Below are 13,639 nucleotides of genomic sequence, written 5' to 3' on the forward strand. Positions count from 1 at the left end.
TGAAAACTCCATGGTAATGACATGGCTGGTCAATTCCATGGATGAAGATATCAGTTCCAATTATATGTGCTATCCTACTGCAAAGGAATTGTGGGACAATATAAATTAGATGTACTCTAATCTGGGGAACCAATCTCAGGTTTTTGAATTAACTCTGAAATTGGGAGAGGTTTGACAAGGAGATGATTCTGTCACTAAGTACTTCCATTCTTTAAAGCGATTGTGGCAAGATCTTGATCTCTTCAACACATATGAGTGAAAATCTACAGATGATTGCAACCACCACAGGAAACTAGTTGAAGATAGCCGTATTTACAAGTTTCTTGCTGGTCTTAATATCGAGTTTGATGAAGTGCGAGGAAGGATTATTGGCCAGTGTCCTCTTCTGCCTATTGGTGACGTATTTTCCAAAGTTAGAAGAGAAGAAAGCCAAATGAGTGTCATGCTAGGAAAAAGGACCACCGGTGAGTCACTTGAAAACTCTGCCCTAATTACTATTGTTGCTGCCTACAAGGCTGCAAATTACTAGTGTAAAAGCGATGAGCGACCTCGGGTCTGGTGTAACCATTGCAACAAGTCATGCCATACTTGTGAGACTTGTTGGAAAATTCATGGCAAACCTGCTAATTGGAAGAGCAATAAGCAAGGAGAAAAGAGCCAGTGTGGGGTCCCTACTGCCAATGAGGTTGATACTAGTCCCTTTAACAAAGAGCAAATTGATAAACTTTTGTAACTATTAAAATCCAATTCCTTATCTAGTATTTCTAGTGTTTCCTTGGCACACAAAGGTAGAAAACCTAACGTCTTTTCTTGTCTTCATTTCTCTCCATGGGTTATAGATTCCAGAGCTTCTGATCATATGACTAGTTCTCATTTCTTTAATACCTACACTGCTTGCTCTGGAAGTGAAAAAATTAGAATCACCGATGATAGTTTTTCACCTATTGCCGGCAAAGGACTTATTAAACTGACTGAGAATATTCATCTCACTTCTGTCCTTCATGTTCCTAACTTAGCCTGCAATCTTTTGTCGGTTAGTAAACTATGCAAAGATTCTAACTATCGTGCTATTTTCTTTTACTCTCATTGTGAATTTCAGGACCAGACTTTGGGGACGATGATTGGGCGTGCTCGGATGATTGAAGGTCTTTACTACTTTGATGATATCTTTGTTGGTAATAAAAAAGCTCAAGGCTTTAGTAGTACTAGTTCAATTCTTGTTCCAGATACAATTATGCTATGGCATCTTAGACTAGGCCATCCTAGTTTTGCCTATTTGAAATGCTTATTTCCTGAATTGTTTGAAGAAATGGATTATTCACTTTTTCAATGTGATAGTTGCATCTTGGCAAAAAATCATCGTTCTACATATTTACCAAAACCCTACCAAGCATCCAAACCTTTTTATATAATTCATAGTGATGTTTGGGGTCCATCTATAATTTCTACTCTCTCTGGGAAACGGTGGTATGTTACCTTTATTGATGATCATATACGTCTGTGTTGGATTTATTTGATGCACAAAAAATTTGAAGTGGAATACTTATTCAAAAAAATTTACACTATGGTTGAAAATCAATTTCAAAACAAAATTGGTATTTTACACTCTGATAATAACACCGAGTATTTTAATGAGCACTTGGGGGATTTTTTGAAAGCAAAAGGTATTCACCATACATCTACTTGTCGGAATACTCCTCAATAGAATGGCATTGTTGAATGTAAAAATAGGCATTTACTTGAAGTCACACGTGCCGTACTGTTTTCTATACATATTCCAAAATATTTATGGGGTGAAGCTATTTTAACGGCATCTTATTTGATAAACAGGATGCCCACTAAAGTGTTAAAGTACAAAACACCTCTTGAGTGCCTGAAAGAAGTTTTTCCCAACACACGGTTACATTTGGATTTTCCTATCAAAGTTTTTGGATGTACTGTGTATGTTCATATCCCTAATCAATTTCGTTCCAAACTTGACCCTAGGGCTATCAAATGTATTTTTTTGGGTTATGCCTCACATAAAAAAGGCTATAAGTGTTATGATTCTCACAAAAAAAAAAAAAATCCATATCAGTATGGATGTTTCGTTTTTTGAAAAACAACCATATTTTACCCAAAATTCTCTTCAGGGGGAGACACATGAAGTTGACGATAATTTTTGGGATGTTTCTGTCCCACTTTCAAATGCAATCTGTCTTACTCAAGAACCACATGTTTTTGATAATGGTCACTTAGGAGATTTTGGTTCTTTGGTGCCAAGTGAAGGGGTTTCTTGTGCAGGGGGAGAAGTACTACAAACTGATAATCACGATCTGAATTCTGAGCTTCAGGTTTATACTGGGAAGAGATTTCATCAAAGGAACAAAGACCTAAATGTCAACTTTGCACAAAACCAGTCTGAAAATCCGAGCAATGGCACTATAAGTTCAAGAAATCCCACTTCAACGTCTAGTTTGCTTCCTTCAACTGTACCCAGTATTTCCCCAATTGATTCTTCAACTATTAACAATTGTTCTACTACTATTCCTGATCTTGATGTTCCTATAGCAATTAGGAAATGTGTCAGAAGTTGCACTAAACATCCTATTGCTAAATATCTCTCTTATCACAGACTATCAAAAAATCATAAAGCTTTCACATCTAGGATTTCACACTTGTTTGTTCTAAGGAATATACAAGAAGCTTTGAATGATTCAAATTAGAAATTAGCAGTCACAGAGGAGATGAATGCTCTAAGGTGAAGAGGCACTTGGGAGATAGTCTACTTGCCCAAAGGTAAGAAAATAGTAGGGTGTAAGTGGGTGTTTACAATAAAGTGTAAGGTTAATGGGAGCGTTGATAGATAAAAGCCAGACTGGTGGCTAAATGCTTCACCCAGACTTATGGGATTGACTATCAGGAGACGGTTGCTCTTGTTGTTAAAATAAATTCTATCAGAGTTATGTTGTCTCTTACAATAAATTCAGATTGGCCTCTACACTAGCTTGATGTCAAAAATGCGTTTCTTAATGGTGATCTTGAAGATGAGGTCTTCATGAGTTTGCCTCCGGGATTCGAAAAGAAATTTGAGAGTGACAAAGTATGTAGACTGAAGAAATCCCTGTACGGTCTCAAACAGTCACCGAGAGCATGGTTTGAACGCTTTGGAAAGGCAGTTACCAATTATGGCTTCCTTCAGAGTCAGGCAGATCACACTATATTTTATAAACACTCAAAAGATGGTAAAGTTGCAATTTTGATTGTTTATGTTTTCGACATTATTTTAACTAGTGATGATGAGACAGAGTTAGTAGCCCTCAAGAAGAAACTTGCGAAGGAGTTCCAAATTAAGGACCTGAGAATTCTAAAATACTTTCTTGGAATGGAGTTTGCAAGATCCAAAGAAGGTATTTTTGTTAATAAGAGAAAATATGTACTTGATCTTCTTGGAGAAACAGGTTTACTCGGTTGCAGGGTGTCAGAGACTCCCAACCTAATGTGAAACTATAGGTTGCTAAAGCTAAAGAAGTGAAGAAAAGGGAACAATATCAGAGACTTGTGGGCAGATTAATCTACTTGTCTCATACGCGGCTTGATATTGCTTTTGTAGTTAGTATGGCAAGTCAATTTATGCACTCATTAGGGCCAGAGCATTTCGAGGTGGTCTACAGAATTCTAAGATATTTAAAAGGGACACCTGATAAGGGGTTAATGTTTAAGAAACATGGTCACCTGCAAGTTGAGATCTACACTGATACAGATTGGGCATGAAGTATTGATGATAGGAGATCTACTTCAAGTTACTGTTCTTTTGTTGGGAGAAATCTAGTCACCTGGCGAAACAAAAAACAAAATGTGGTGGCTAGAAGTAGTGCAGAAACAAAGTTTAGATGTTGCCCATGGAATTTGTGAGGGAATGTGAATCAAACGAATACTTGAAGAGTTGAAGTTTTCTCACTTAGTACCTGAACAAACCCTAACCAATCTTGCAGCTTCTAGAAGAACCGAGTTGGAAGAAAACAACCAAACTCAATTAATTTGTATTCATGCGAGATTGCCTATTTATATAGATTTACTCTATGTTGCTAACCCTATTATACAAGAGATAGAGTCCTAACTAAACTGAATTATTGTACAAACATACAACTATTTAAAGATAGGCTAACTAGAGTACATTATCTTTATTATTTTGCATATTATCTCTTATAATATTAGCTCCTATAATTTCTCCTATTATCTAGGATCTCTTCCTTAATCTCTTGGGACTTCAATCTCTTCAATCTTCTTTATCCTTATCTTTAGCTAGCTCCATGTGGTCGAGTCTCTTCCATAGGTTATCTTTATCATAAGTTAGCTTGTTATCTCGGATTTCCAACACCCTCCCTCAAGCTGGTGAATGGATATCTCTCATTCCCAGCTTGCTAATCAGTATCTCAAACCTTGGTCTTAACATTGCCTTTGTAAGGATATTTGCTTTTTGAGTTTTTGTAGGAATGTAGATTAATTTAATTCCTCTCTCTTCAATTTCCTTCTGTATGAAGCTCCTATCGATCCGAACATATTTCATCCTGTCATGCTGTATAGGATTATTGATGATACTTATGGCTGATTTGCTATCACTGTAAAGGTATGCTGGAAATTTTAGGGGCATTCTCATGTCTTCCATTAGTCTCACCAGCCATATAAGCTCACAAATACCCTGGGCAATTGCCCTAAACTCTGCCTCTGTGCTGCTTCTTGCCACCACTGTCTGTTTCTTACTCCTCCATGTTACCAGATTTCCCCATAGCTTGGTACAAAAACTTGAGGTTGATCTGCTACCAATAACAGATCCTACCCAATCTGTATTAGCAAAGCATTCAGCCCCTCATTCATTGCCCTTCTTGAACAGTAACCCTTTTCCTGGTGTCCCCTTCAGGTATCTCAAAATATGATACGTTGCATCTAAATGTTTTGAGTTGGTGAGTGCATAAACTGGCTCATGATGCTCACTGCATAGGCAATATTAGGACGAGTGAGAGAGAGATAAATTAGTCTTCCTACTAGCCTTTGATACCTTTCTTTATCAACTGTAGGATCATCATCTTTTACAAAATACTTCCAATTTCTTTTTAGAGGTGTGTACCTTGGTTTGCAACCCAGCATACCTGTATCCTTAAGGAGATCCAAGGTGTACTTTCTTTGTCAAATCAGGATACCTTCCTTGCTTCTGGCCACTTCCATTCCCAAGAAATATTTCATAGTTTCAAGATCTTTAACTTCAAATTCCTCCTTTAACCTCCGTTTGAGTGCTGCAATTTCCTGAGTGTTGTCACTTGTAATGATGATATCATCTACATATACAATGAGGATGCACCTCTTTCCATTTGAACACTTAGTAAAGAGAGTATGATCTGCTTCTCCTTGAGTATACCCAAACCCAGTGAGTGTAGTGCTGAATTTCTTGAACCATGCCCTTGGAGATTGCTTTAGTCCATAGAGAGATTTTTGTAACTTACATACCTTGCCAACTTTCCCTTCTTCAAACCCAGGTGGAATCCTCATGTATACCTCTTCTTCTAATTCCCCATTGAGAAAAGCATTTTTTATATCAAGCTGAAACAATTCCCAATCAAGATTTACAGCAATAGATAGTAATACTCTTATGGAATTTAATTTAGCTACAGGGGCAAATGTTTCTTCATAGTCTATCCTATAGGTTTGAGAGTATCCTTGGGCCACTAACCTTGCCTTACCTCGCCTTATACCTGTCTATGCTTCCATCTGATTTGTATTTGATAGTGAACACCCATTTGCAGCCTACAACCTTCTTATCTTTGGGAATTTCAACCAAATCCCATGTATGATTTTCAACTAGGGCTTTCATTTCTTCTTTAATAGCTTCCTTCTACTTTGGGTTTTTCAAGGCCTCATAAATATTTCGAGGTACCGTCACCTCATCAACAGTCGTGGTGAATGCCTTGAATTGTGAGGATAATTTGGAGTATGACATGTAGTTTGAGATGTGGTACTTTACACATGACCTTACCCCTTTCCGGATAGCAATGGGAATATCTAGATCATTATGACTTGTGGCATTCCCCTCAATTGTTGGACCTTCCTTTAGTTCTAATGATTGGCCGAGTTGAGGATCGGGATTTTTTGGTCTTCTTATATAAACTTTTATGCCTTTTTCTTCTATGGACTTTTCTAGTCTGACTTCCCCTCATGAATCAGTCACCATTGACTCAGCTTGTTGATGGGTAGGCATACTGGAAGATTCAATATTGGCTGATTCAATAGGAATAGATTTTGGGTGATGAGTGGCATCAAGGTTAGGATTCTAATACAAATGAGGGAAGAGATGTGAGATTGTGGGATCCCAATGAGTTTCCTCTCTTTGTACCAAGTCACTGGAATAGTAGATCTCATTCTCAACAAATGTCACATCATAAGAAACAAAGGATTTTTGTGATAGGGGACAATAACATTTGTAGCTTTTTTGGGTAGGGGAATAACCAATGAATATGCATTTAAGGGCTTTTGGGTCAAGTTTGTGATGGCGAGGAGTGTTTTGATAGACATACACAGTGCAACCAAAGACTTTGGGTGGAAGAGAGTTTATGATACGGACATGAGGGTAGAAGGATACTAGATGATTCAAGGGGGTTTGGTAGTTTAGGACCTTGGATGGCAGCCTATTGATCAAATAAGAGGTTGTGAGGACTGCCTCTCCCCAATACCTATTTGGAGTAGAACTAGTAAACATTAGAGATCTAGCCACTTCAAGTAAATGGCGATTTTTCCTTTCAGCTACCCTATTTTGTTGAGGAGTATAGGGGCAAGTGTTTTGATGAAAAATCCCATGAGTGGTAAGGTATTGGGTGAAGGGGTGAGAGAAATATTTCCGGCCATTATCAGATCGAAGAATGCAAATGGAGGATTGAAACATATTTTGAATCAGTTTATGGAAACTTTGAAAAATGGTATTGACTTCAGATTTTTCTTTCATAAGATACACCAAGCACACCCTTGTATGATCGTCGATGAAAGTGACAAACCATCGGGCACTAGTCAAGTTTGAAATTCTTGCTGGGCCCCAAATATCACTATGAATTAGGTAAAATGGTTTAGAAGGAGTATATGGATGAGATTGATAAGTGCTGTGTGTTTGCTTGGCAAAGATGCATTTATCACATTGAAGAACTAAACTCTCTTTATTGAAACATAAATCGGGGTACAAACGTTTCAAATATGAAAAACTGGGGTGGCCAAGCCTTCTATGCCATAACAAGATATCAGAATTAGAAGTAACCGAAAGAAAGAGACTATGAGTGGACTGATCAAGGGAAGCCTTATTTTCTGAAAGCCAATAGAGCCCATCCTTTTCCTCAGCACTGCCAATCATCTTCTCCGAGGACTGGTCCTGAAAAATACAATGAGAGGGTAGAAAGGTTACAATGCAGTCCATATCTTGAGTAAGCTTGCTAACAGATAACAGGTTGCATTTCAAATTTGGAACATATAAAACTGTTTTCAGTTTTAAACCACCAATACTTATATCTCCTTCCCCCATAACAACTGAGGTGTTACCATCAGCTAATAACACTGTTAACTCCTTGCCCCTTGGCTGCCAATGAGACCGAAATTGCTAAAAAATTTCAGCTGATCCTGTCATATGGTTAGAGGCACCCGTATCTATAATCCAGCACTTTCTACTAGGTCTTCTAGAGGTTAGGGAGTATATTAGATTACCTCTTTGGACGGGGAATGTTGTAGTCGTAGTGGCTGTATTGTCGGTTTCTTTCCCAAGGTGAGTATCCTGCAATAATCTTTGCAGGAACAACACTTGTTCAGTAGATAGGTTCAGCTGCAGACCTTTCTCGAGTGGATGTGTTGTTGCAACTGAAGTTGTGTAGGCTGACCTCTCTTTTTCTCTCTTACCCCTTGGCTTCCAATTTGCTGGTTTCCCATGTAGCTTCCAGCAAGTATCTTTGGTGTTAAAAGGCTTGTTGCAATGCTCACACCATGGTTTATCCCTTGAAAATTCTTCCCTTTTTGTTGTTGCTGGGCTCTTAGAAGAATCTTCCCTTTTTGTTGCTGCGAGGGCTGAGCTTGTATGAGAATCAGTGGCTGTGAGCATTACCCTTTTTTTGCTTTCTTCTCTTCTTACTTCCGCAAAGACCTCTCGGAGTGAAGGAAGGGGTTTTGTGCCAAGAAAACGACCACGAACTTCATCAAGGTCTGAATTGAGGCCGTGAAGAAAGTCAAAAACCCTTTCTTTTTCCAACATTTTGCTGTATTTCAAGCTATCTGCTTTGCACTCCCAATTTGGATCATAAAATAGATCCATCTCCTGCCATAGTTCAAGCAATGTATTATAGTATTCGGTCACACTAGAATTACCTTATTTAGTGTTTCGAATAGCCGATCTAATCTCAAAACACTGAGCTGTGTTTTCGAGATCCGAATATATTTCTTGGACTGCATCCCACACTTCCTTTGCAGTCTTGTAGAAGAGGTAGGTTCAGCCAATCTTTTGCTCCATGGAATTGATTAGCCACGCCATGATGATGGAGTCCTCAGCCTCCCATCTTTGATAGTCGGCAACATCTTTGGATGGTGCAGTAACTTCTCTTGATAGATGTCCATACTTACCTTTGCCCTTGATTACCAAAGTAACCGATTGGAACCACTCTCGGAAGTTCCTGCCATTTAACCGGTGCTGTGTAATTTGCAAGGTGTGGCTCTCGGTGGATAAGAAAGCGCCTGGAAGGATAGCTGTTCGTGGGTTGGAAGACTCGGCGGTTGTGTGGACTGCACTCTCCTTATTCAAGTCACTCATGATTGCGGAAGTTTCAGGCTTGGATCAATCAAGCTCTGATACCATGAACAAACCCTAACCAACCCTGCAGCTTCTAGAAGAACCGAGTTGGAAGAAAACAACCAAACTCAATTAATTTGTATTCATGCGAGATTGCCTATTTATATAGATTTACTCTATGTTGCTAACCCTATTGTACAAGAGATAGAGTCCTAACTAAACTGAATTATTGTACAGATATACAACTATTTAAAGATAGGCTAACTAGAGTACATTATCTTTATTATTTTGCATATTATCTCTTATAATATTAGCTCCTATAATTTCTCCTATTATCTAGGAGCTCTTCCTTAATCTCTTGGGACTTCAATCTCTTCAATCTTCTCTATCCTTATCTTCAGCTAGCTCCATGTGGCCGAGTCTCTTCCATAAGCTATCTTTATCATAAGTTAGCTTGTTATCTCGGATTTCCAACAGCACCTATAAAAGTCTATTATGACAACAAGGTTGCCATTTCTATAGCTCATAATCTAGTATTGCATGACTGTACAGAACATATAGAGGTGGACAAATATTTCATCAAGGAGAAGACCGATGTTGGAATAATATGCATGCCATACCTTCCAACAATCGAACAAATTGCTGATGTTCTAATTAAGGGTCTACACAAGAAGCAGTTTGATAAACTTATTGAAAAGTTAGCTATAGAAGACATCTACAAACTAGCTTGATGGGGAGTGCTGGAATTATGCTGATCTAACCTTGATCCTAGAATATTCTAGGATCAGTGTTTTATGTAAATATAGAAAGATAAAAATTGTAGGATGTTGTCAATTATCTCCTTCCTCTTTTGCTAATAATCCTCTCCTTAAAGGAGGATGTTGTACACATTCATTGGTATGAATCAAGAAATTTTCTGTGTCTAATTTCTAAGTATTACTATTCAGAAAAAACAAAGAAAGAGGAATAAAGAGCTATGCAGATGCAAATTGGGCTGGATCCATTGAGGACAACAAATCCACATCAGGGTATTGCACAAAGATGTGGGGGAATTTATTCACATGGAGAAGCAAGAAACAACAAGTTGTCTCACGTAGTAGTGCAAAGGCTGAATACCGAGCCATTACATAGTGCATTTGTGAGGTAATTTGGGTAGAAAGATTGATGCAAGATTTGTCTATGCCTATATCCTCACCTAAAATACTTTATAGTGACAGCAAGTCAGCTATAAGCATAGTAAATAATTCGGTTCAACATGACCGGATGAAATATGTTAGGATTGACAGGCATTTTGTCAAAGAAGAGATAGAAAAAAGGAGACATAAGCTTGACTCATGTTCCTATTGAAGATCAAGAACCGGACATCTTGACCAAAACAATGCAAAAACAGGGATTTGAAGTGATTAGAGGCAAGCCGAGAATGATGGACATCTATTCACTAGCTTGAGGGGGAGTGTTGAAAGATAAAAAGGATAAAGAAGATGATGCATATGTATGAAAGGATAACAACAAGTTAATCTCCTAGATGGAGAAGGAAAAGGATAGAGTAATCTCAGATTTAGCTAAGGAAATCCAAGTCATATTGATCCAGAATTGTAAATTAGATAAGTTGATATTTAGTGTTATCTATTGTTGTAAAGTAGGAGATATTGTAGGAGATTTTTTAGGAATTGTTTGTATATAAGTTTCCCAAGTTAATGAAATTGCATATGGGTGAAAGAATTAATTTCCCCTACATAATTCTTTCAGATGGTATTAGCCGTTATAATTATTGTTGGGAGAATGCCATTGTTTTATTTTGGGCAAAAATATTCAGTTTGGCTTAGTTGGATTTCAAAGAGATATTGCACTAATTCTGTCTATTGTGGCTTGATTATGTTGGTAATTCTTATTAGGATTTGGTATCAAATCATGTGCTGCCTAAGATTAGAGGTGGTCTAGCAAATTAATTTCTTAAATTGGTAGTAAGATTCTAGAAATAAGTCTTACACATCTACCTTTCTAATTGCTTACATTGTTATGGTCTTGAAATTTTATATCATATCCTGCATTAATTCTATCTATGGTTTTGAAATTTTATCTCATAGTCTACAACTGTTATTTGATTATGATAGTGATTCTAGAGATACCCCTGAAAATGTTAAAATTTTAATATGACGAAAAGACCGTCACATTTTCAAGGGGAGTGTAGCTAGAGTTGTAAAGTCAGGGAGGTCACTATCATTTCTCAAATATTAGGGGTCTCATTGTCTTTTTGCTGAACTTTAGGGGTATATAGTGTAATTTATCCTAATCTTTTTGGTTTGTATCAAACATGTCTTTAAATACCATTCGTGCATTGCACAAATGGGATAGTAGTAATATTTAAATATCTTCCACCAAGTTTTTCCCGTCTTCCTTTATCTCTTTTAGATATACTTGTTATATTTAATCCATTCTCTTAACACGAGCCTTTGTTGATCTTTTTCTCACATAGGCAAATCATCTTAATTTTATCTTAAATATCTCACTTTGAAAATAGGAGTCACTTTTACCTTATTGTGATATTTTATGATTTTCTTCTTAATTTATAGTTGCCTTATTCTTTATAAAAATTTCACAAATCACATATAAGTTGTCAAATATAATTTTTAGTTTAAAGTCAAAAAATATTTTTAAGAGAATAATGATATTGCTGCTGAACTGGAAATGGGGAATCAAGCAAGCAAAATTACCAATACCCCATGGATTGATTTGGATATTTATTGCAATGATTGTTAAAATCAATGCATGGGTACTTTGGTAATTTTGACCATTTGCTTCCCAATTTTGGCTGCCCTGTTCGGCAGCAATATCATTGTCCTTTTCAAAAATTGAGAGAAAAGGGACCCAAAACATAACAAGTTGGTTATTGTTGACGCTCTTAATGGCGCGTGAACAGGGCAGCCATATCATTGTCCTTTTTTAAAATTGAGAGAAAAGGGACCCAAAACTTAGCAAGTTGGTTGTTGTTGACTCTCTTAATGGCGCGTGGGATTATAATAAATTTGCTTTCAAAGCGTTTCCACTCTGTATTTGGCATTTTGCCCTTTACTTCCTAACCATTTTCACTCAACAAGAACCAGCCCCACCGCTTCCCTCATTGTTCACATCTTCTGCAAATCTTCATCCCCTTTGATCCTTATTTATCTCTCTTTGCTCTCTCTCTGCGCCTCAATCAAAACAGTGCTCACATTGAAAGGTTCTCTTCCTTTGAAACTCTTACTTGTTCGCTTCAATTTTTATGGATGCGTGTCAGTATATATGTAAATAGATGCTTGTTTTTGTTGAATTTCTGTCGATTTCTTGGTTGATCGGTTTCCAAAATCCTAACCTGGTTCAATTGTGCTTTGAAGTGGTTGATTACTCAATTTGGTTGATCTGTGAGGTTTTGATTGCTGGTGTGGCCTCAATTGGACATAGAGATGTCTTCTCTTAGCCAAGAACTGATTTTTTTGATACTTCAGTTCTTAGATGAGGAAAACTACAAGGAGACGGCTCACAAGTGAGGGATTTCTAAATTCTTGTTTCCTTGATTTCTATCGGCATTGATTCCTTCTAACTGTGTTTTGGGGTTTTTTTTCTGGTTGGTTTCTGATTTTTTGTCAACAAAGTTTGGAGAAAGAGTCAGGGATTTTCTTCAATGTGAAGTACTTCGAGGACTCTGTGAATAACGGTGACTGGGACGAGGTGGAGAAATACTTATCAGCATTCACGAAGATGAATGATAATAGGTACTCCATGAAAATTTTCTTCGAGATTAGCAAGCAGAAATACCTTGAAACTTTGGATAGGTAAGTACTGGTTTCATGTGATTTGAATACACACGTGTGTATGTTTGATGTTGACTTGCTCTTAAGTCTTCTAGTCTAGTGATACTAATAGCTTGCATATGATGTCTTTGTTATTTCTTTCTGGCAGGCATGATCTTGCTAAGGCTGCGGAGATTCTTTTGAAGGACTTGAAGCCTTTCTCCACTTTCAATGAAGACCTGTTTAAGGACATGACTCTACTTCTGGCTTTGGGAAATTTTAGGTACACTGAATCCTATATACACTATTACTAAGTTGTCTGATCAATGCTCTGGTGAAGTAATAGGTATCAAGTTTGGAAATGTAGTAGTCATAACATGTTATAGCTTTCAAGACAGGGGTCAGAGGGATTAGAAAGTGGACAGGTCTAATTTACTTCATTTTGTTGGTTGAAGGAAATTAAGATCAGCCCTTTTATTTCAAACTAGTCTTACCAGGGAGCTAAAATTTCAATAGTGATCTGAGATGCACTGTCTTCTATTACCATGCTCTCGCTTTCATTTTTCTATATTTCAAAAAATTCTTGGTTTCAGGGAGAACAGGCAACTCTCTGCATATGGAGATGCCAAGTCAGCTAGGGCTGCAATGCTCACTGAAGTGACAAAATTAATTGAGGCCAATCCCCTGCTTCATGATAAGCTTCAGTTCCCCAGACTCAATAACTCAAGGCTAAGAACTTTGATCAATCAAAGGTTTGTCAAAGAGATGTTTACGTATTTTCCGTTTTGTTCTCCACTATGGATTTTGAATTTTTGTTGCTGAGTAAAATTTCTGTTGTTGTTACTCTTAACTTCGGGATTTCAGCTTAAATTGGCAGCATGAACTTTGCAAGCATCCCAAGCCCAACCCGGACATAAAAACCCTTTTCATGGATCATTCCTGTCCAGAACCAACTGTTTCTCCTCTAATGAATTCCATGCCTGAAATAGCCAGTTTCGCACCACTAGGTGCTCATGGTGTAAGTCAATAAGATAAAGAAATAATTATGATTCAATGTTTCTGTATTTTGGACTTCGACATCATA

General features: G+C 37.4%; 1 protein-coding gene across 7 annotated transcripts in view; it reads left to right on the forward strand.

Moving 5' to 3' along the window:
• LOC127790290 (topless-related protein 4-like) overlaps positions 1-13,639 on the forward strand; it is a 58,407-nt gene that overhangs the window by 22,354 nt on the left and 22,414 nt on the right. For 5 of the 7 annotated variants that reach the window (XM_052319710.1, XM_052319703.1, XM_052319705.1 and 2 more), the window contains 6 exons: positions 1,100-1,175; positions 12,160-12,308; positions 12,418-12,597; positions 12,725-12,838; positions 13,149-13,307; positions 13,420-13,573. In XM_052319710.1, coding sequence (XP_052175670.1) covers positions 12,229-12,308; positions 12,418-12,597; positions 12,725-12,838; positions 13,149-13,307; positions 13,420-13,573 — 687 coding nt within the window. In that variant the 5' untranslated portion in view covers positions 1,100-1,175; positions 12,160-12,228. The remainder of the gene's footprint in view (positions 1-1,099; positions 1,176-12,159; positions 12,309-12,417; positions 12,598-12,724; positions 12,839-13,148; positions 13,308-13,419; positions 13,574-13,639) is intronic. The other 2 variants (XM_052319709.1, XM_052319706.1) reach the window with 2 other exon arrangements.

This window comes from Diospyros lotus, chromosome 14 (assembly GCF_014633365.1).
Source record: "Diospyros lotus cultivar Yz01 chromosome 14, ASM1463336v1, whole genome shotgun sequence".
Lineage (NCBI taxonomy): Eukaryota > Viridiplantae > Streptophyta > Magnoliopsida > Ericales > Ebenaceae > Diospyros > Diospyros lotus.